We start from the raw sequence: 23,022 nt of genomic DNA, 5'->3' as shown, positions 1-23,022 counted from the left end.
TGAACTGTTTTGTGGAAACACCAGACCCCAAAGAGATTAATTTTGGACAGAGAGAAACTCTGCAAGTGTAAGAACAGACTCCAGCCAGGTAAGATTGAAAATGGCCTGCCAAGGCAGAGAACAGATATGGGGGAGGACAGAAGGCCCAGGACTGATTTTTGCTTTCTGCTTTATATCAATAAACTAGACTCGGATGCAGGGGCCCTACTGGACAAAAAAGCCCGTATGTAGTTTATTTAAGGAGCTCCCTAAGCCCTGGTCTACACTAGGGAGTTGTTTCAAAATAACCCCCCTTATTTCAAAATAATAAGCGGCGCATCCACACTACTAAGCCTGTTGTTTTGAAATAATGGACTGGTTATTTAAAATCAGTACTCCTGCTTTCCTCAGGGAATAACGCTTATTCCAAAATAGTGATTTTGAAATAGCGAGTGTGTGGACACTCCGGTGTCGCTATTTCAAAATAACTCCCCAGAGTCATTTGAAGTAATTACTCCCCAGCACTTCCCGAGGCTCTAAGTTGAGGTGTGTTCAAAATAATGGACTAATTTCAAGGCTCCCTCATAGTGGGGACATGCTATTTTGGTTTTGCTATTTCAGGAGTTATTACTTAGTATTTAATTATTTCGAAATAATTTCCTAGTGTAGACACACCCTGAAAGTGGAAAGTGAGGCAAGGTGCTGTGTGCAGGACTTTCTTCAGACCCACAGAAGGTGGCTAAGAGATGGAAAGACCACTTGATGACAGTGAGATGAAAAACCACAAAATATAGGGGAATAGGTGGAGAACGTAGCACAGTGAAAGAAAAAGAGTTGCAAGGAGAGAAAGTAAAATGGAGACGATACACGCTGGCTACGTCTACACTGACATGATTTTCCGGAAATGCTTTTAACGGAAAAGTTAAAAACATTTTCAGAAAAGCGTGTCTAGATTGGCAGGATCGCCATTTTCGTGATCGGGGCTTTTTTGCGGAAAACAAATCTCTGCTGTCTATACTTGCCCTTTTGTGCAAAAGTTTTTCGGCAAAAGATTTTTGCCCGAACAGGAGCAGCATAGTATTTCCACAAAAGCACTGACAATCTTACATGAAATCGTCAGTGCTTTTGTGGAAATTCAAGCGGCCAGTGTAGACAGCTGGCAAGTTTTTCTGCAAAAGCAGATGATTTTGCGGAAAAACTTGCCAGTCTAGACACAGCCAGTACTGAGTGGGAAGAGAAAGCAGAGTGAAACCAGGAAGAGAGAGACTGCATAAAGACAGCAAGTTTGGAATTCGATTACAAAAAGTTGATTGACAACATATTGCAATTAAATGTAGTACTCAGTAAACAGAACACAACTGTTTCATTCCTCTGTGCTGCAGGTGGAGTGGTCTTGGTGTGGAGCAGTACAGGTGTTTTTCATCCTGCTAACCAACATCGTTGTCAAGCTAGGCTGTGCTGAATGAGGATTACCCTCTCATACAATGACTTGTACATGGATTGAGATAATATACTGTTATTTTATACCAGGCTGAGTAGCAGCACGAAGAGCATTTGGCAGACGATTGACTTTTCTCATTATTTCCTTCCAGGACTTATCCACCTGTAAGAACATCTTTGCCTCTCCAGGTAGCTGCCTCTGTATATCAGGAGCACTAAAAATACTTTCTAAGTAAAGCCAGTTTCTCTGACACGTCAACCACTCTTCCTAGAAAAAAAGGAAAACTTGAGCAATCAGACCCTACTGTACGAAGGAGAACTTTTGAAATACAGTCTGAATTTTCAAATTATGAAGCAGAAGAAAATCTACTAACATTAAACATGAATCCGCTATAGTATTGCAGATCTCCCTCCCTTAGACAGCAAAACTTCAGTATTCATGACACAATCTGAGCCCTTTGGCTCAACCACCAGACACTTGATGAGACAGCATGCACTTTGCCCCTCCAAAAAGATCGCTCAAGATCATTTTCTATATGCAGTTATGAAGAATGTATATTTCCAACACACACACACCAAGTAAACGCCATTTGAGAACATGCCAAGCTGCTTTGGTATAAGAGAACACACAGTGATTTTTTTCTTTTAAGGAAAATAAAGGATAAAATCTATGCTGCTCGAGAAGAGCCTTCATTTTATGCCATCTGCCGGTATTTGGCCACTGGCAAACAAAGAGTTAACGGCAGGCCTGCTTCCTCCCTCCTTTGCATCATGGGAAGGCTGACAAGGCGGTGCTGGAGAGTGCAGGCCAATCAGGTACTCCAGCAGCACCAGAACGTCAGGCGCTGAGGAGGAACCGACACAAGCCTTTTTTGCTCCAAACTTCCTACTATGCCTACTTCTCTGGCAGCTCCACTGAAGGGAGCAGCCTCAGAGGCACGAGAGTACGCAGCACTTTCAGTACCAGGTCCCCCAACCCCGCTCAGAGTAGGTCTACGCAACGCTGGCAGATATTGGTGCCTTGTTTGCACTGTTGCTGTTGTTGGTGGAGTTGCAGTGGTGGCAGCAACAGTGAGACGTTATAGAGGAATAAGCCTCAGGCTCTGTACTTTGTTACCTGATAGCCTCTTTGCACTAGCTACAGGGCCTTGGACCTTGATTCTCCATTAATCATCTGCAATTTTTCAGAGCAGAACCCTTCCTCTAGCACAGGACATTAACCCTGTGCACCTCCCAGCTGAACTGGCCCAGAATCATTCCCAGCTATCAAACCTTCCCGCACAAAATGCCCCGTCTCGAGAACTCAGAGCTGACCTTGTCATCTCCACTCCAGCAACAAGGCGCCAGCTACCCTACGTCACGAGATGCTTGGACCTTGCCTCATGTGGGCTGCCAGACCCACCCACGACCCACAGCAAGACCTGGGGAGATCTGATGCTACCATTACTGAATGTTCTTCCTATGCACCTAGCATCTTTCTGCTTGCAATCAACAAACACGTCTAACTTGCAAAAGCTATTCACTTGCCAATTAGATAGCTTTGGCAGCATGAATGTTAAACAAATATAAGCTCAAACAGTGAGGCATTCTGTGGCACCTACAACTTCTAATTAATACAATTAGTCCATCTTCTAGGGTTCGAATTGGCAGTCTAATTTGAAGCTAGAGGGACACTTCGGTCAATGTCAGTAACCCTGCTTTCATGAGGAGTACGGGAAATCATTCCTTCAACTTCCTGCAGTGTAGACAGCACCCAATGCTGAGTTACGCTACTTCAACTTCAGTTACACAATTAACGTAGCTGATGTTGCATCTCTTAATTCGACTTTGTCCCATAGTATAGACATACCCATAGAGACTAACAGATTTATTAGGGAATAAGCTTTCATGGGTAAAACCCACTTCATCAGATGAATCATATAAGCCAGTTATTTGAACTGTGTAAGTCATGGACATATTTTGAATAATGGTTTTCCGAACAAATATAAAATCAGTTCGGGATTTTGTAACATCACCTGGCAAAATTAGATTAAAAAAGATCGCCTTTTAGCAATTTCAACATATTCAGTATTTTAAATAAACCACTTTGCGCTTTATTTGAGACTCAGGCAAAGTCTTACAAAGCTGTTTTGTTGTTTGCTACTCACCAATGTTTGACTAAATAAGGCGAGCTGCTTTTGCCATTCATCCACACGAGATTTGAGCGGGCCCACATATCGTGAGGAGGCTATAGTTGATACATTAATAGTGCTGTCATCAAGAAGAACCTTAAATAAGAAGTACACAGTCTGTCATTTACTGTCCTAGGGCCTAATTCTCCACTGGCAATGATCAAACTAAAACAGATGAAGGTATGTTATTTCAATACAGTACAAATAGTTTGTTTTGCAAAGCTTTAGTGGAATCAAATTTTGGCTGAATTAAAGTATATGGTATAAATTTTATAAATCAGAGAAAATAGGCCCTGATGTAGCAAATGGCTCTCCACAGAGGGACCAAAGAGCATGCAAAAAGGGTATGCCGCAGGAAGGCAGCTACAAAGGGCTCTAGCGAGGTTTTATGCAGTTATCCAGCTAATAATTCTTCCTCTAGTTTTAATGTTTGATATTAACCAAAGTATTTTCAATTTTCTAAGATATTTACATATTGTAATAGATATTACAATTGTTAACTTTGGTGAACTGAGTGTTTATGGAAAACGACAAACTCTCTTAAGAAAAGATTTTGTTATCAAATGGATAAGCCATCAGAATGAGAATTTGTATTTTGTTTACAGAGTTTTAAAAATAATATAAAATGTTCCATCAACATAAACCATTACTAGGTCACTGCCTGAATTTTATAAATATAACCTAGTTATAACCTAACTATAATTGCTAGTTTCATCTGAATTTTTTATAAGTTTCCCCCTAACTTTTCTCAGATTCCTATTTAATGCAAGCACTGACTTACCTGAATCTCATCTGTACCACCAAGGATAAAAACATCCTTCGAATCACGATGAGGAAGAACAACGAATTCAGTTGTTTTCCAAGAATCCTCCACCTGGTTGAGAAATTGTAACCCTTGTAAATCTGTTTACAACACTAAAATATTTAGGTTTTACAAGTAAATAAAATGTAGATCATCCTAATGAAAAAAACCTCACCATTTCACCTAGATAGACACTGTCAAACAATTATTTTACTTTGTTATCTCTTCTCAGAAGAAAAAGGGAAACATCTCTGCTGCCTGTGTCACTTTACATTTAACAAGCGTCGAACTTTTTTTTATTCTGCATTAAATGATAATAAACATGGCTTGGTTTGTGTTTGTCTATAATAATGTCAACTTATGGATACTGTTCAAGTTGCAGCATGACTCCAGCACAGACTTGCTGACATTAGGAGGTATGGGCTACTGTAAAGAGAGCCAAACAGGTGCAGACTGTTCTTTGGGTCCAATATTCTCTGCTAGGGAGAATTCTATCAGCAGTTTCCCTCCAGCATCGGTCTCTGTCTGTATGAGCCCTCTTGGATATGCTCCTTGGAGGGGCAGAGATCAGTTGTAACAGAAACAGTATTTATGCTTTAGATTTTGTTCAAATATAAACAATTCTACTTACCATTAATATGGTACTTATATACTCTGAACTGTAATAGAGAGACACTTTCTAGCTTAATCATCCATTTTAAAAAAAGAGTCAAGGTTTTCATCATGTCAAAAGCAAAGACAAATGTTTGTAAAAGTTACCTTTTTGAGAATGGTCTCTAAGGAAGCTTCTCCCGAAGCTTGTCCAGAAACATCCTGAATTTCTTGAGCAAAGTCAAAGGCACTGAGCTCAACAAGTCGAGCCAAGGATAACGGGAATTCCAGATCTACCAGTGGCGCATTAACTATTTGTTCCAAAACTGCCCAGTGTCTGGGTTTCAAACAGGGGTTTCTCAGGTCTGTGATAACTGGAAGCTAAGAAAATAAAACAAACAACATATTTATTTTTCATTCATGTACTTTATAACTGTAGGCCTCTCTCTCAAAGCACTGTCTTTTACATAGAGCTTGTTACTAAAAATTGTAAAAGATTTTTTATCGATATTTTTATTTAATTATTTTTAGGAAAAAAATTACCTTTCCGCCACAGTTTTTTGTTTGAAATTTTGGAATAATGTACAAAAAGATTAGTTGCATAGTAGTATTTTATAGCTCTATGATACAAAATCTTGTTTTTTAAAATGGAAATTTTATTTTTTGGTTCTTTTGCCCCATTTCCATTTTGCCCCTGGAAGAGTTATATAAAATGAGGGATTCTTTGAGACTTATTGAAAAATAAGAATCATGTGTAAATAGCATGTTTTTCTAAAAAGCTTTTGGAAAGCTAATTTTAAGTTGCTTTTGTACCTTTTCTCTCATCTTCTCCACATTCCCTTTGAGCTGTGGCACTATATTATTGGGTGGCAAACCTTTTTCCAATTGATTCACAAATTTAGCATACTTAGAAACTTGAGAATTCAGGTATTCTGGATCCAGGCTATCAAATTTACACTGTGGAAATCAAATACAGAAAACGTGCTAATTAATGGACATGTTCACTTTGAATATTATCTTACTCCACCAAGAAATCAAGAACTATTCATATCTGACACATAGTGCATACAACAGTTACACTATATGGTCAGATCTTGCGAGCCTTGGGCACTCCAAGTTTCCAGTTTTTATACCCCACACATCAGTCATTTCTAGAAAATGTATCGGACATTTTTACAGAGTTTCAAAAGGCAGTATATTCTAAAGCAAAGCAGTATCATAGACACCTATTTCAGCAAACACAGTTCAAAGAAATGACATACCTGTAATTTGTATTCTCCGGCAGTTCAGCAAGGTACTATAATGAAACACTAATGATAGGACGAACGACACAGTGTGAACAGCCAAATTATGCAAATTAATAGGAAAAGGCCATTCTGTGGTTTGATGATAGGCAAAGCTAGCAGTCTTGATGCCTGCAGTCTTCCATTGCCACGATATATGGAACAACCACAGTCTTTCTTAAACACCTGATCAACAAAAAGCTACGAACACGAGCACATTTCCACACAACTAAAATCCAAGCATTGTCTGCTTTGTTGTCACTAGGGACTAAACTTGCTCTAAATCTCTATACAGTGCACATCTGTTGGAGTGGAGGTGCTAGCTGCCCTAAACCTCAGAAGTCACAGCAGTTCCCACTAGTAAAGCCCTGGGAACCAACGCGCAAGAATGGGGCATGATTGTAATGACTGAGGTTTTATATGTTGTCACATAATAATATGATTTACTGACTTATGTAGACTGCAGTAGCACCTCAAATCATTGTTCAGGATCCCACTGTGCTAGGCCCTGTCCATCATGTAATGAAATGATGGCCGTGGTTATAAAGAGCTTCCAAAATGTGTATATAATCACTGAGGCAACCGATGGTTAGAATACAGAACATATCAATGAGATGTTTAAAATTAATGGCAAATAAATGTAATAAAAAAACTTCACAAATCATGCCATTGTCCAGTGGAAAATATCACGGCAGGAGGTGAGAATGACAAAAACTATATCTATATGTGAAGGAGGAGGCAAAGTCATTTAATAACTCGGGAGAATATTAGCTGTTTCGGTGGCCAAAACACAAGTAACCAAAACTCATGCTTTGGAGCATCATCTGACCATGCAACATCCAACTCATCTATATTTTTAATAGAAGCTTGAAGAAAGACAAAGGAAGAAAACTGAAACTTCATCTAAGGGAAGACTATTTTTATTTTTTTTAATTTTGCTTTCCCCCTTTAGTAGCCTTAGTAACTGCAGATGCAGCAACACACAAAGATAAAGTAACCTTCATAATGCAAACATTTGTTCTAAATGGTTAAAATGAAGCTCACCAATCTACAAAATTGCTGCAAAGTTATTCAAGCTTTACAATTTGCTTCAGAATACTCACAAGATAGTATACAGAGCAATTCAAGAAGAATAACTCCTGGAATAATGTACAAAAAGTTTAGCTACACAGTAGTATTTTATAGCTCTATGATACAAAAACCTATAATGCCATTTTGGAAAAATAAAATGAATTGTATTTTTCTACATATTAATAGAATTTTTATTATAAGCTATATTGTACATCATTTTTATACTTGGTCATTTAGGAATCAAAGCATTTCAATTTACCTCCATCCATTCTGTCTGGAGTATTTCCCATTCAGAACAAGAATCCCAAAGCAGCTGTTTGAGTTTCAGTTCTGCACTAACTTCCTCTAAAGCATCGAATTTTGAAATTTCCACCTTAAAGAGAAATTTTACATGTAATTTTTAACAATGAAAATTTTAAAACAATCTAATATATATTTTTAGAAGCTTCACGTTTGCAAATTGTACAGTTAACACTGGGGAATAAAAACAGGAAATCTGGAAATGGCAGAGATGCTTAATGACTTCTTTCTTCAATTTTCACCAAGAAGGTTGGTGTGACTAGATGTCTAACATAGTGAATTCCAGTGAACACGAGGGCCTCATGAGTCACCAGGGCCTCATGAAATACAACCTAGACTACTCAAGGAACCACCTGAAGAGATATCTGAGCCATTAGCGATTATCTTTGAAACGTCATGGAATATAGAAGAGGTTCTAGAAGACTGGAAAAGTGCAAACATAGTGCCAATGTATAAAAAGAGAAACAAGGGCAACCCAGGAAATTACAGACCAGCCAGCTTACTTTCTGTACCAGGAAAGATAATGGAGCAAATAATAAAGTCATCAATTTGCAAACATTTAGAAGATAATAGGGTGATAAGTAACAGTCAGCATGGCTTTGTCAAGAACAAATTTCAAACTAACCTAATAGCTTTATTTGACAGGGTAACAAGCCTTGTGGATGTAGGGAAGTGGTTAATGGAGTATAGCTTGATTTTAGTAAAGCTGCTGATACTGTGTCACATGACCTTTTCATTAAACAAAAGGCAGGGAAATGCAACCTAGATGGAGCTGCTATAAGATGGGTGCAAAACTGGTGGGAAAACTATTCCCAAAGAGTAAACAAAATACAGGACTATGTAGCACTTTAAAGACTAACAAGATGGTTTATTAGATGATGAGCTTTCGTGGGCCAGACCCACTTCCTCAGATCAAATAGTGGAAGAAAATTGTCACAACCATATATACCAAAGGATACAATTAAAAAAAATGAACACGTATGAAAAGGACAAATCAAATTTTAGAACAGAAGCAGGATGGGGGGGAGGGAGGTAAATGTCTGTGAGCTTATGATATTAGAGGTGATAATTGGGGAAGCTATCTTTGTAATGGTAAGATAATTAGATTCTTTATTCAGACCTAGGTGTAAAGTGTCAAATTTAAGCATGAATATTTGATCTGAGGAAGTGGGTCTGGCCCATGAAAGCTCATCACCTAATAAACCATCTTGTTAGTCTTTAAAGTGATACATAGTCCTGTATTTTGTTTCAGCTACACCAGACTAACACGGCTACATTTCTATCCCAAAGAGTAGTTATCAATGGTTCAGAGTTATGCTGGAAAGGCATAATGAATGGGGTCCCACGGGAATGAGTTTTGGGTCCAGTTCTGTTTAATATCTTCATCAATTATTTAAATAATGGCATAGAGAGAGGAACAATCAGTTTCACACATAGGGTATGTCTACACTACAGCGTTATTTCGAAATATCTTATTTCAAAATAGTTATTTCAAAATAGCTTATTTCGAAATAACGCGTCTACACACAAAAATGAATTTTGAAATAGCATTTTGCTATTTTGAAATAGCATGTCCACACTGAGTGGACACTGAATCGCATCAAGTCAGGAGTTACTTTGTGTGGCTGCTGCCTGAGGCTGTCCAAGGCCTGTGCTTAAAGGGACCCCACTGGACAGCCGGTTCTCAGATTTCCCTGCTTGCTTGCCTACCTCGATGAGGGACAGCAAAGCATTTTGTCTCTGCGTGCTCTGGTTGCCCTCACTCGGGACATCACAGCATTCTGTAACATGGAGCCAGAGCTGCCCCTGGGCACTCTGGTGCTTCTCGTGGACGCGTTGCTGCGAGCCTGACTGCACTTTCTGCAGACTACCATCCCGGAGGTCCATTGGGGGGGGGCTGTCAGTATCCAGGAGGCCCTGCGGGAGAGCTTCCACCCTGAGGAGCACTGGGAGGCAGGCTCCAGGGAGCTGGCAGACTGCTCCTGGGGAGCAATGGAGGGCTGGCTGCCAGTGGCTTGCTGGCTCATGTTTTGGGGCCACTGGGTCGGGGCAGTGACTGCTGGCTCTGGACTTGGAGCTTGCAGGCTTGGAGCTGGCACAGGCACTGTGGCCAGAGTCAACCCCTTTAAGGGCTCCAGGGAGTGGGGAGTGGGGAGGGAGAAGAGTGTTCTTGGTTGAGGATGGAGTGGCCACCAGGGCACCCTGGGAAGATTGGAGGCCCCCTATTTCGATATAAGTGTCTACACAGCACTGATTTCAAAATAGCTATTTCAAATTTGGCGTTATTCCTCATGGAATGAGGTTTACCAAGTTCGAAATAAGCGCTCTGCTATTTCAAATTAATTTTGAAATAGCGGTTTGGCTGTGTAGACGCTAGTAAAGTTATTTCAAAATAACGGCTGTTATTTCGAAATAACGGCTGTTATTTTGAAATAACTTTGCTGTGTAGACATACCCATACAGAATGGAAAACTTCTGCCTCAGGAGGAGTACTGCAGAAAGGGATCTAGGGGTCATAGTGGATCACATGCTAAATATGAATCAACAGTGTGAACAAAAAGAAGAAAAAAAGCAAAAACAGCAAACATTCTGAGTTGTATGAGAAGGAGTGTGTGAGATAAGAAGTCATTCTTCTGCTCTACTCCATGCTAATTAACCTTAGTTGGAGTACTGTGTCCAGTTCAGGGTGCCACATTTCAAGAAAGATGTAGAGAAATTGGAGAAGGTCCAGAGAAGAGAAACAAAAATGGTTAAAGGTCTAGAAAACATGACTTATGAGGGAAGATTGAAAAAACTAGGTTTGTGTAGTCTGGAAAAGGGTTACATGAGAGTAGCTTTCAAGTACATAAAAGGATGCTACAAGGAAGAGGGAGAAAAATTGTTCTTAACCTCTGAGGATAAGACAAAAAGTAATGGGCCCCTGTGTACAAGCAGGTTTAGGCAAGAAATACCTATTTCCTAAATACATAAATAAATAAAGAGACACTAGCAGGGATGTTGGCTTTACAAAGTTCTGCTATTCAGAAACACTTGAATCTTTAACATTGCAGAAAATACACTCAGTTCAGACTTCATAAAAGCACAGCAAAGAGCCTAAGGAAAAATTACCTTAAAATTCTTCTGGTAGGATTTATACTGGAATGCCCGTTTCTGCAACTCATCTAAAATGGCTTGCAAGTCTGTTAGAGTTTGTTTGATTTTGGCTTGATCAGCTGCAATATCCAAAATCTGTGGGTCCTGTTACACAAAAATAACTTTTTGTTAGTTTGTTAAATTTAGCTCTTAGTCCAGGTTGAGATCAACATCCTTCTATTTCAGGAGAATGGAAATAAATTTTAAACTTAGTGCCATATAGGACCAATGTTTCAATATTCAATTGTATAGCATGTGTGTGTGACAAGATTTAACCTATTTTAAATGACCAGTGTAAATAGGGATGGAAAAATTATGAAGTCTTAAAAGTGTCCAGATCAAATTTCTTCTCTTTATAAATGAAAAATATATTTTCCCCTATCATCTTCAATTTGGCATAAGCTGGTGAAGGCTGGCCCCCCAAATGAATAAATTATGAACCCTCACTATGCCATGGCTACACATTAAAGTCATCTTTCCAGCACTTGAGTGCTTACAACATTTGTGAGAAAAATCCCAGTAATGCTCACTTCTGAAAACATATATATTTCTAAATATGTCTGAGCATTATGTATCAAATCCTGACCCTTTATCCACACCACCCTGATTCCAGTGGAACCGGTTTGGCTCCTATGCCAGTGGTAGGAGGTCAAATTTTGGGGATTCAACGTGGGTTCACAGCTCTGAGAATGCTCAGCCTCCATCATCATGGAGACTCACTATGTTCCAATGCTAGGCACCTTTGCGTGAAAGCAGAAAGGTGAATGGACAAGAGCTAAGCTGACGAACGCTGTCCTGTGCAAAGGCAGTAAGTATGGGAGACATTGCTGAAGCTCTGTGACAGGTGAGGGAGAAGGATTTCATCCCTTCAATCCCTGACAGATCCATTGTGCTAACATAAGCTCCTCTGTTTTAGTGCAGAAGACACAGTTTAGTCCTATTTATTTAGATCCATAAGGCTAAATCCTGCCCTCAGAAATACTGAGCAACCCTTCAACTCATACAACACGAGTGAAAATGTGAGCATTTGCACACCAATGCAGAAATTATATACAGTATAAAGATAATCAAAACTGCTCTTTGCAAACCTGAGCTTGCTGTTTCACTTCTTTCACTTCCTCATTGAGCTCGACAACATCTTGGTCTAAATGTTGACAGAATTTGGTAATGCTGGCATCTCTTTCGCCCACTGATTTGTCAATTGCATTGCGAACCGCAACAATGGATGGTTTCAGAGATGCAAAGAGAGCAAAATCTTCAGGAGGCGTAGGTACTAGGTACTGTTCAATCAGCTGATACATCTGAGTTACCACATTCCCTTCTTCTTCAAGGCTTTCAATCTACAAAAACAGTCAGACTTCACCCTGGAGAATCAACCATGTTTTCTTCAGTAATCCTTAGCAGTATGTTATCTTAATTACATTGTTAACAGTATCAAAATATGGTTATTATGGTAAAATAATGTTAATCAGAGGAAGAAAACAAGTCCCAGCAAAAGGTTTTTTAATTACATAAAAAGATAAATAGGTTAATCTTGTCCTTGAATTGATTAGTTTCTTATATCACTGCTATTTGAAAACATCCAAAGTATATCCAGGCAACTGCAGAAGACAGAAATGTTTGGTTGGACTTGTGGTATCTTCTTCAGTATATCCTCCGTAGCACACACTATGTTATGTTTTTCATTTATTCCATTATAGAAAGCTTCGACAGCAAAATATTAGGCAGTGGAACATACAGGCATTCTCCAATTTGCTTTATTTTGCTGGTTGCACGCAAAACTATTTCTAGATGTTCTGCTTCCCACCGGGAGAAGATGGATTTTGCTGCTGCTAAAAGGGTAAAATTTCAGTCTAAAGGGAATTTAAGAACACTATTAGCAGCTGAAAAAGGGAGGTTAAAAACTGAAAATGCTGATAGACTTTTAACACAGCATTCGCCACTTGCGAATGCAATAATAAGCACACATTTTTTAGCTGACAATAATTAGAAACATTTAAAAAAATGAAAACAGGCGGCATTGTCCTTACCAGTAAAGATGTCTCCTCCTAGCAGGAAATCCCCTAGTCTGGAATGGATTATTGGTTTGGCCACATACCCATGTTGTGGCAGGCATGCTGGGGCAGCTCACAGCCAAGGATTTCTGAGATCCCAGCTCAGCCCTACATACACTTGGCAAACTGCATCACAAGCCCAGCTGACATTTTCCAATGTGTCTGGCCCTGAAACAACTCAGCCAGTTCATCTGGTCATCGATCTCATCCTGCACATGAGCAGCTGATATTGTGAGGTTCCTCATCCTGCACTGTAGATTAATACTTCCCATGGCACAAATGAAATTCCATTTGCATACCCTGGCCTATGAGGGAAGCATATTCACTTGCTCCTGCTCAGCAGGACCTCTGCCAGACACCTTTCCAATGCCAGATTTCTCATCCTGCACCATCTTCTTAAAGACTGAGGGATTGTCCCTGGGAAGGGGAACCCGTTGTCCAAAGACCTCGGCCATCAACAAGAGGAGTGTCTGAAGAAACTCTACATATGAGAGGTACCACTAGGCAGTATCAGCACAGCAAACAGTCCCAGAAGGTGGAAGGGCTGCCAGACAGCACCTCATTTCTAGAGGAGAAGGATACTCATAGATAGTGGTCCTGCTAGGCTTGTTTTCTCTAGTCACATCTTCCACTGAGCTCAGTGCATCAGGAGCCTGCCAGGAGAACAGTGAGGAGGAGGAGGGGAAAAGAACTCCAGACACAGCCAGTGACCCAGGCCTTTCAACAACACACGGAGCAGAGAGAGTTCTTTTCTTCTCTAGCTACTTCTACTAAAACTGGTAGAATATCGGGCTTGAGATGCAGTTCTCAATTTTCTATATAGGGACCTGTGGCACCAAAATCCCTCACCAGCATGCTGTCTCTGTGATGTGAGATGTCTCTGTGATGGATGCAGTCAGCTCAGTAGGCCGTTCCTGACTAATGAATTGACTGCATTTAAGAAAATAAATCTAACACAGCTTAGATATTACGTATGATCCAGTCGTATAATTTCTAGCAATGCTCCATTAAGAAATTATAATACAGAAGCTTTCTTTTTTACTTTTGTGGGGGGCTGCAGCACAGGAACACATGTTCTCTCTTACTCATCTTTTTCAAGAAAATATATATACAAAATACACACATTGCTTGCCAAGGCAGTAACCTCCCGTCCCTATCTCCTGCAAGATACAATGTACTTACTCGTTCCTGAATTTCATCAAGGAATATCAAGCTGTTAACATATTCTGTAGTGGTGGATGGAAGAAACTCAAGTTTAAATTTGGCATCTTGTGCCTCAGCTATAATGGCAGTCACTTTCTGCTTTCCAATAACCGGGAGCATATCGTTAATGACCTAGGAATCAAAGGGAAATATTAGACCGTGTAAAATAGTTTTAAAGCAAGAGGTGAAGGGCAGTAGTCCTTTCCATTGTCAGATGGGAAATCTGGATTAGATTTTCAGCCCTAGTTTGCTGCCCAATCCTGTAGTCCTTCATTGTTAGAGCAGTCCCTCTGAACTGAATGGGATGATTTTCATGAGGGAGAACTGCAGAATCACATCCCATAAGAACATAAGAATGGCCAGACTGGGTCAGACCAAAGGTTCATCTAGCCCAATGTCCTGTCTTCTGACAGTGGCCAATGCCAGGTGCCCCAGAGGGAATGAACAGAACACAAGATCATCACTCCTGTCATCCATTCCCAGCCTCTGACAAACAGAGGCTAGAGACACCATCCCTACCCATCCTGGCTAATAGCCATTGATGGGCCTAACCTCCATTCATTTATCTAGTTCTTTTTTGAACCCTGTTAAAGTCCTAGCCTTCACAACATCCCAAGGCCAGAGGAGCTGGAAGTAAGGCAAAACAAGCAACTTAGATGGGAACAGTGCCCAAGTCATTTAACAGAGACTCTTCACACCGGTTAAAGATATGGTGGTGACAGTTTGGGAGGGGAGTCCTTCCAGCCTATGTGACCTAGAAGGTCACTGACTATTCCCAGGGGCCTCGTGTGAATGTGATAAATAGCAACTAAAAACAGGTGGCCTCAGGGTTCCATGAGTCATAGAGAAGAGATCCTCATTCTCTGAAACTCACATACAATTTACTGAAATGAAATTGTTATTGTAATACTAACTTTTGGATTTTAGCAGAGCAACTATCTGCCATGTTTCCCAAAACAACTATTATCCAGCCTCAATGAGTACAAATGTATATATTGAAATTCAAAGAAATACATACAATATGGGCTGTAGGCCTTTCTGCCGTTCATTAAAAACACAATACACAAAACTCAAAGAGTAACACCTTCCTCTTCTAGTTACATACCCACCATCTGACAGCACATACATTATGAATCAAAATTTCCCAGCCTTCCCATTTCCTCCCTCCTCCCCCCCAAAGAAAATCCATCTCCAGCTGTCACAACCCTTCTCAGATGCATACACAGACTGGCTCGCAACATGCCAGGTCGATAAATCCAGGCTATTTTGGACCGAAGGGGAGTGAGTTCTAAAGACGAAGAACCCTCATGAAGAACTTTCTGGTAGCAGCTCCTGTTTTTTAACCACGGGAGCTCAGCTCGAGAGCCTCCAATGAGGCTATGTCTAGACTGCAATCCTCTTTTGAAAGAGGCTTTTTGGAAAGATACTTTTGAAAAAGCCTCTGTTGAAAAAGAGCATCTAGACTACAATCAGTACTTTCAAAAAAGCACAGTTTGCATTACATAGCACCTTTTTTCAAAGAGCACTTTCGAAAAACGGTGTTCTTCCTCGTAACACAAGGTTTTCCGCAGTCGAAAAAACTGCTGCGTTCTCTCAATTTACTTTTGAAAGAACATGGCAGCAGTCTAGACGCAGGGGAAGTTTTTTCCGAAAAAAGGCCACTTTTAAAAAAAAAAAAAACCCTGTAGTCTAGACACACACCGAGCTAACTGTGGCAGAATGTCCTAGAGAGAGAGGAACTCTCGCAGATAGGGAAGTACCAGGCCATTTCGGCAGCCAGTGCAGATCCCAAAGCACTGGCATGATGTGCTCAAGGCAAGATACTCCACAACCAAGATGCCCCATTGTAATATTTTGTAGTTGGTCTTGAAGGATGTTGCAAAGTAGCTGTGGAATGAGTGTCTGAATGAGTGTGGAATGGAGTTCAAAACCAGGATGAACTCATGATAAAGCTGGAGATGTCATAACATACCATTTTTCTGTACTAGAATATAAATAACAATAGCAAAAGGAACTAGTCAGATTGTCCATTTGCATCACTGAACAGTTACTGACCATAGCAAAACTCAAATGAATAAATTCTTGCTGTACTCTCTGTAGATTTACCTCCAAGCAGCGCTTTGGTGATGGTATTAATTTTTCTTTCAGTTTTTTCGCATCTATAAGCAACAAGCCTAAATTTCTTTTCTGCTTGATAGCCAAAGCATCTTTATGTTCTCTGTGATATTTCTCGAGTTGTTGTGCAAAGAAATCAACACCTGTGTGTAATAAATTACAATGTCAAACTAAAAATAACAACTGACAGTTTGAAAAATGCTTTATCAAAGTGTATTCACAATTGCATTAGATAGCTGTAAACAGAACAAAACATATTTAGAACTTTGATTAGCTAAAGAGAAACCAATGCAAACCTCTGCTAGTCAATTACGCAATGCACTGAAACCACAGACAGAGCCATGTGTCAGTGTTTCAACTTCAAGGTTCAGCTTTAAGGGATAGACACAGGCCATTCAGTTCAGAGAAAACAACCTGAACCTTTGCTCAAAGCTAAAACCAAACCTCGTAAAATTTGTTCTGCAAAGTTTTGATTAACTTTTTTCTTTTTAAATGCATTACACTTGTGCTCACTGAATAAACAAACATAAAGGGAACGGGGATGTATTTTGGCTTATGAAAGGGCAGTGGGTAAGAAAAGACTATATCAGGCCAAGAGAAGAAATGTCTGCGTGTTTTGCTGATCTGGAGGCAGCATCCCTTGCATGGTACAGGTACCCACCTTGCACACCAGAGAGACCCCAAAATATTTATATTTCTCACTCAACATGCCAAAGCACTATATGACTGTGCCAGAGGTCATCACTCTATGAGACAGTGCTGTATCAGTGGCATCAATGCTTATGAAACCACAATGTCAGCTTGAAACATTAGCAAAGCATGCACCCTGGGTAGATGGATCCTTTTGAGGTCTAGATGTTGGAAGGATTTTAAAGCATGAGACCAGAGGCTCTTTGCAGACTCCTGTAACCCTTTTAGGAAACTGATTGATTTTGCATTCCTCCAAGTTTCACCTCACTGAAAAGCGACTTGCTTACAAAATCAAACAGAATACACCAAAGTGTCACAGCACGCTATTACTAGAGAATTGCTGTTTCTCTCACATGCATGGGGTGCATGCTCACCATGAGTGGAATCCACGTGGAGAATCATTTGAGAAAGAATTCATAATTCAGAGGGGCTCAGGTGCTGCCTATTCCTGACAGCCCGTTTCACTGATGAAACAGCAGAGCAGAGAAGAAAACGTGACCAGAGTAAAGGCAGCTTTGTGCCTATTGATATTAACAGTAATCCTGGCAGACCAGAGAACAGAGAGGAAGTCAAAAGGTGCAAAATAAAACTCAGATCCCATAATCGGATGTGCCCAGACCTCTGCCTCTGTTCCATGTGGATGCAGGGGCCATATGGAGTTCATTCCATTGTTACCTTGTGTACACATATGGTCATTGATTTGTTTGCGTGAGAGTAAATAAATATTTGAATCTATGAGTAATGCACAACTGCACTGGAAAGTGATTTAGGAAATAGCTTCGGGTTGAACCTCTCTAGTCCGGAACTCTCTGGTCCCGAAACATCTGTGGTCCGGCATCATTTTAATTAGCCTGATGTCCACTTTTCATGGGTGTGGCCAAGTTTCCTGTAATCCCATTAAAATTTGTTTACAGCCACCAGTCCTGGCTCTTCGTGTTCTGTGCTATTATTTAGTTCTAATTTACCCCAGAGCCCAGTAAGCAGTGGAAGTCTTGATAATACTGCTAGAGAGAATACTGACCTCCCATGGTCCAGAAAATTCTCTGGTTCGGAATTGGTCAGATCCCGAGGATTTCGGACTAGAGAGGTTCAACATGTATAACCAAATCAAGATCAAATATAGTAGCTATTTGCTGGAATAGCACAGAAAACAATCAATTAAATATTACTCTCTGCAAGAATATTAATTAAAAATTAGAGAAAAAGCCAACTTACCATGTTCCTGCTGCTTCAGAGCTTCCAAGTCAAGGCTTTCATTTTCTTTGAAAAATAACCGAAACTGTTCAAAAGTGTCTGCATATAAGCTGGCTGCCTCAAACGCTGAATACACAGTTTCCTAAATATTCCAAAAAAGGTCATTGTAAATAATAATTTTTGGACTAAATTAATGGAAGAAAGGAAAACAATTTTATATGAGACATTTCTTCTTTTTTGGACTTGAAAAGAAAATCTCTAGAGGAACTATAAGGTTCAGTGGATTTGTAATGGGACAGTGACTCTTATCACTAGGTTACTAATCTCCTTCTAGCTCAGATCCATGATGAATCAAAGAAGGTCTGGTTGGTGACCTGGTTAAAAAGGCATTTCCCTCTGGACAGATGCCCATGAACATAACTGGCATCTGTTAGTCCAATCTCAGCAAAGTGTGGATTGGCATACAAAAAACTGTTTTATCACTTTTAGCCATCCTTAGGGCCTATGCCTTCAGAAAAGACTTGTCATTCACTAGTATGAATTGGATAATGTTTAACAACAACAAAATCTAAAATTGAAACCATTTGGTACCTTTATTTGCTGGATGATTGCTTGCAGATGTTTATCATCTTTAAACATAGTTGATAAACTTGGTCCTTCACCACAAGTCTTTTCTTCAATTTTTTTATTAATAATAGGACGAGTAAATGCATCGAAGTATTGATCAGGTACAAGATTAGCAACAGACAACACAGTTGTCTGAAACTGATTAATAATATGCTCAATACCTTCCTGTTAGACAATAGAAAACAACATCGATAACAAACACCCTTTGAATCCTTGTGAATTGTGAAACCAATCAGGTGTGAAACATTTCCAAAAATATAGTGCCTGAGTTACCTAGAGGTATACTGCAAAAGATCAATACATCTTACTCCTAGGCTCTCTCTATACTTATCCGGAGATTGACACTCCGGAAATTGATCTTCCAGGATTTGATTTAGTGAGTCTAGTAAGGACCTACTAAATCAGCTGCTGATTGTGCCCGTCAACTCCGATACTCCATGGGGTCATGAGGAGTAAGGGAAGTCAACGGGAGAGTTTCTCGTGTCAATCAACAGGAGAGTTTCTCGTGTCAATCAACGAGAGAGTTTCTTGTGTGAACCTCCTGCAATCAGGATGCCACAGAAATTCAACTTAAGGTATATGGACTCCAACTACACTATTGTCATAGCTGAAGTAACATCTCTCAAGTTGACTTTCTCCCCCAGTGTTGACCTGGACCCATACCAGCAAGAATGGGGAGTACTGGAGAGGCAATATGCTAAGCGCTGCTCTTACCAGATAAGAAGAAATGAGAAGCTAGATGGAGCCTCATAGACAGAGTAAACAGGGAGAAAACCCAGAAGAAATTCTCATTTCCTGATATAAAAAATAAAGTAGGAGCCAGCAGGCACTCTGCTTGTGGAGAAGAGCTTGTTCTCACTGACAACTGATGCAGAATATCACTCTTACTCCGCTGGGCATGAAAGAAGCAAATGTCCTGAAGAAAGCTATGCAGTCTCTGTTAGCTCAGGCAGACAAAGCTTCAAGCAGTAGCCCAGCCTGTGTTAGTGCAGTGAAAATAGAGATGTGGATGTTGTACTGGCAGAGGCTTGGGCTAGGCTCCAAAGGTCAAGCCCATCCCCAGGTTCCAAACCTCCACTGGTGCTGCAACATTCAAACAGCTCTTTTTAGGGCTTTCTTATGAGCTCCATTAGCACAAGTTGGTGGTAGAAAGCTCGCTCCCCACTTCAGTGTAGACGTACCCCGAGTGGCTAGTGTATTAGACAGCACTCTGTATTCCAAAGCGGAGACCATCAGGTAGAGAATATGTACAAATGTGGGACATCACCTGTGAGTGGCATGAACCCCTACTGAAGGGGTGGGGAACCTTTTTTGGGTTGGGCGCTGCTGACCTACAGGAAAAATCCGTTGGGGGCCGCGCATACATGAGACGCAAAAGAAGGAAGACCAAGCCATCACTGACATGGCCCCTAACTGAGGAAAAAGATACTTCCCACATTCCCCTCACACACCAGAACTTTGGGGGGGGGGGGGCGCCCAGGCTAGTATATTTTGTGTACTCTAGCACCACATAGGGATGGCAGGTGGACTGGAGCACCAGCACGGGCTCTTCAATGCTAGGGGGGAGCCCTGAGCCTTAGGGGCCAGATCCAGGCAAGCTGAGGGCCGCATCCGGCCTCTAGGCCTTAGGTTCCACACCCCTGCCCTAATGCCTTTCAGGTCCAGGGCATGTCATTGGTTCCATTTTTATAGTGAGAGAGACATAGAGCCCAGGCCTACAGGGATGGGTTCACTAGTATGCTACGACCATTTTGCACCATTCCAGTGACCAGGATTTGCAGCTATATTGTGTCTCTGGAATCCTTAAAAATTAGCAAGGCACACCAGTGAATTTGGCCCACAATCCTGACATTTCAGTTCAGTGAAACTGATTCAAACATTACACTAGAAGATAAATTGATATTTTTTTATAACAGACCTGGAAGTCATCCAAAGATGGTGCAAACAACAGTGCATGGATCTCCAAAATTATCTCAGAGAGAAACATGGGCAGAAATGAGTCTTCTTCATCCTGGCCTGACACAGTCTGAAACAATGAAGCCAAAACAATACACACCTCAAAAGATCAGGAAATATTTAAAACTCTTGGGTGAAAAACAAACACCACTTTTATTCTGTATGATCCTGCACATTACTGTACTTGTAGGCAGACAAGAGAATACTGAAAAAGCCCAGTTAAAAAGTTATCTGGGACCAACCCTGGATCACAGAAATCAATAGCTAATTTTCTATTTCTTCAATGCGAGCCAAACCAGTCCCTAAATTCTTTGCGAACAAAGACAGATTCTTCTGATTTTAATTAAATTGGATATAAAGAAAGATTAACTCTCTCAAAGTCAGTGGAATTACGTCAGTGTAAAACTGTGGTAAGCAAGACCAAAATCAAGCCTTTAGAAGAGTTCCTTGTCATACAGCAGCAATTTTTGCACTTCTTGCTATAGATCAGAAATTTGCCTCCATATATGCTGGCAAGTGCATGCTTTTGCTCCTTCACACCATCTCAAAAGGTGGCCTTGCAGAGAATTTGTGAATATATTAAAAGGGCACTAAAGGAAAAGTAAGGAAGAAGAGAAATCCCATACAAAGTCTGAGATCTCAATTCAGATATTCAAGAATTTTTCTAGTTTTAGGAATTTAAATACAAGTTTCTTAGCCAAGGGTGATTTGGCACATATGGCTTGCAAATGAGATGGAGATGGAAGGCGGCATTATAAATATGTAATTTTTGTTTCTTTACTGTGCTGTAAATACTATAGCAGCCACAGATTACATGTATCCATGCATTACATTAAAAACAATAACATTTCCAGGACAATGCAAGTTGAAAGTTCTTCTAAAAAATGATACTCAGCATATTAATGAGCAGCAAGAATTTAAACTTTCCTTTAAGCTTCCTTTAGAAAGCAGCTTATAAACAACAATATGCTACACGTGGGCTAAGATTGCAGTCTTTGGCCCTGCTGAGCACTCGGCACTTTTGAAATCAAGCCATTTATTTAAATGCCTGGACAAAAGGGATTTTATGCACTCATTTAAAAAAAAATGTTGGCCTGAGTTTTCACAAAGAAAATTACCTTCTTCTCAGAAACTTCAATTTTTTCCTCTGTATTCCACTTCTGTATGACATCTGCAGTAGGTGTCCTTTTCAGCTTCTCAGTAAGATAGTTCAAAAGAGTAGTAACTGATTTTACTGCCAGGACATGCATAGTATTCACTATTAGGTAGTCAGCGAGACGGATAAAGCTTGAGGGACAGAAGTACGATACATGTTAATTTACAAGTTTCTAAGATAATAGTATTTGATTTTTATGGAAAGGTATATGTTACACTCTCAGAGCTAATTTCTGAAGTCCTCACTTATTATTTACACAGGCAAAATTTCTATTTACTTTTGCCTATATAAGGACAGAGTAAAAAATGAGTAAGGACTTCAGGATTTAGAACAACTATTTTCCAACAGACAAGAGAAAAATGCCTTTACTCCAATATACATTTAGGCTACGTCTGGACTGCAAGCCTCTTTCGAAAGAGTCTTTTTCAGAGGATACTTTCGAAAAAGCCTCTTTCGAAAAAGAGCATCTAGACTACAACCAGCATTTTCGAAAAAGCAAGCCGCCTTTTCGAAAGCGAGCACCCAGTTTGGATGCTCTCTTTCAAAAAAGCAGTTTGCATTTGATAGCACCTTTTTTCGAAAGAGCACTTTCGAAAAAAGGCGTTCTTCCTCGTAAAACAAGGTTTTCTGTGGTCGAAAAAACTGCTGGGTTCTTTCAATTTACTTTTGAAAGAACGCGGCAACAGTCTAGATGCAGGGGAAGTTTTTTCAAAAAAAGGCCATTTTTTTTCGAAAAAACCCTGTAGTCTAGACACACCCATAGAATGCATAAATATACAGAAGAAAAAACCTTAAAGCTCTATAGATGAGAGATGGTTCTGTGATAAACTTACAGAACAATAGGACAAACTCTGAATTACTTCACATTTCATTTTAAACTCACAAAGCTGTGTCTAGACTGGCCAGTTTTTCTGGAAAATCAGCCGCTTTTCTGGAAAAACTTGCCAGCTGTCTACACCGGCCGCTTGAATTTCTGCAAAAGCACTGACTTCGGGCTGTAAGAAATCAGTGCTTCTTGCGGAAATACTATTCTGCTCCCGTTCAGGCAAAAGTCCCTTTTGCACAAAAGCGCCAGTGTAGACAGCTCAGATTTGTTTTCCGCAAAAAGCCGCGATCATGAAAATGGCGATCGGGGCTTTTTTGCGCATAAGTGCGTCTAGATTGGCACGGATGCTTTTCCACAAAAAGTGCTTTTGCAGAAAAGCATCCATGCCAATGTAGACGCTCTGTTCTGAAAATGCTTTTAACGGAAAACTTT

General features: G+C 40.2%; 1 protein-coding gene across 5 annotated transcripts in view; it reads right to left on the bottom strand.

Annotated features, from left to right (window-relative positions):
* The window catches only part of DNAH6 (dynein axonemal heavy chain 6), a 145,513-nt gene that overhangs the window by 109,921 nt on the left and 12,570 nt on the right, over positions 1-23,022 (bottom strand). For all 5 annotated transcript variants that reach the window (XR_012904573.1, XM_075931311.1, XM_075931313.1 and 2 more), the window contains 14 exons: positions 21,727-21,895; positions 20,571-20,678; positions 18,617-18,817; positions 18,047-18,167; positions 16,133-16,284; positions 14,006-14,158; positions 11,858-12,109; positions 10,746-10,874; positions 7,597-7,710; positions 5,797-5,940; positions 5,152-5,364; positions 4,372-4,464; positions 3,567-3,686; positions 1,507-1,687 (listed from right to left, as the gene is read on the bottom strand). Coding sequence is in view for 4 of the 5 variants with exons in the window: in XM_075931311.1 (XP_075787426.1) it covers positions 1,507-1,687; positions 3,567-3,686; positions 4,372-4,464; positions 5,152-5,364; positions 5,797-5,940; positions 7,597-7,710; positions 10,746-10,874; positions 11,858-12,109; positions 14,006-14,158; positions 16,133-16,284; positions 18,047-18,167; positions 18,617-18,817; positions 20,571-20,678; positions 21,727-21,895 (2,150 nt within the window). In the remaining variant the exon portion in view is untranslated. The remainder of the gene's footprint in view (positions 1-1,506; positions 1,688-3,566; positions 3,687-4,371; positions 4,465-5,151; positions 5,365-5,796; positions 5,941-7,596; positions 7,711-10,745; positions 10,875-11,857; positions 12,110-14,005; positions 14,159-16,132; positions 16,285-18,046; positions 18,168-18,616; positions 18,818-20,570; positions 20,679-21,726; positions 21,896-23,022) is intronic.

This window comes from Pelodiscus sinensis, chromosome 6, assembly GCF_049634645.1.
Source record: "Pelodiscus sinensis isolate JC-2024 chromosome 6, ASM4963464v1, whole genome shotgun sequence".
Lineage (NCBI taxonomy): Eukaryota > Metazoa > Chordata > Testudines > Trionychidae > Pelodiscus > Pelodiscus sinensis.
The sequence above is the reverse complement of the archived record's forward strand: the minus strand, read 5'-3'. Positions and strand labels throughout refer to the sequence as shown.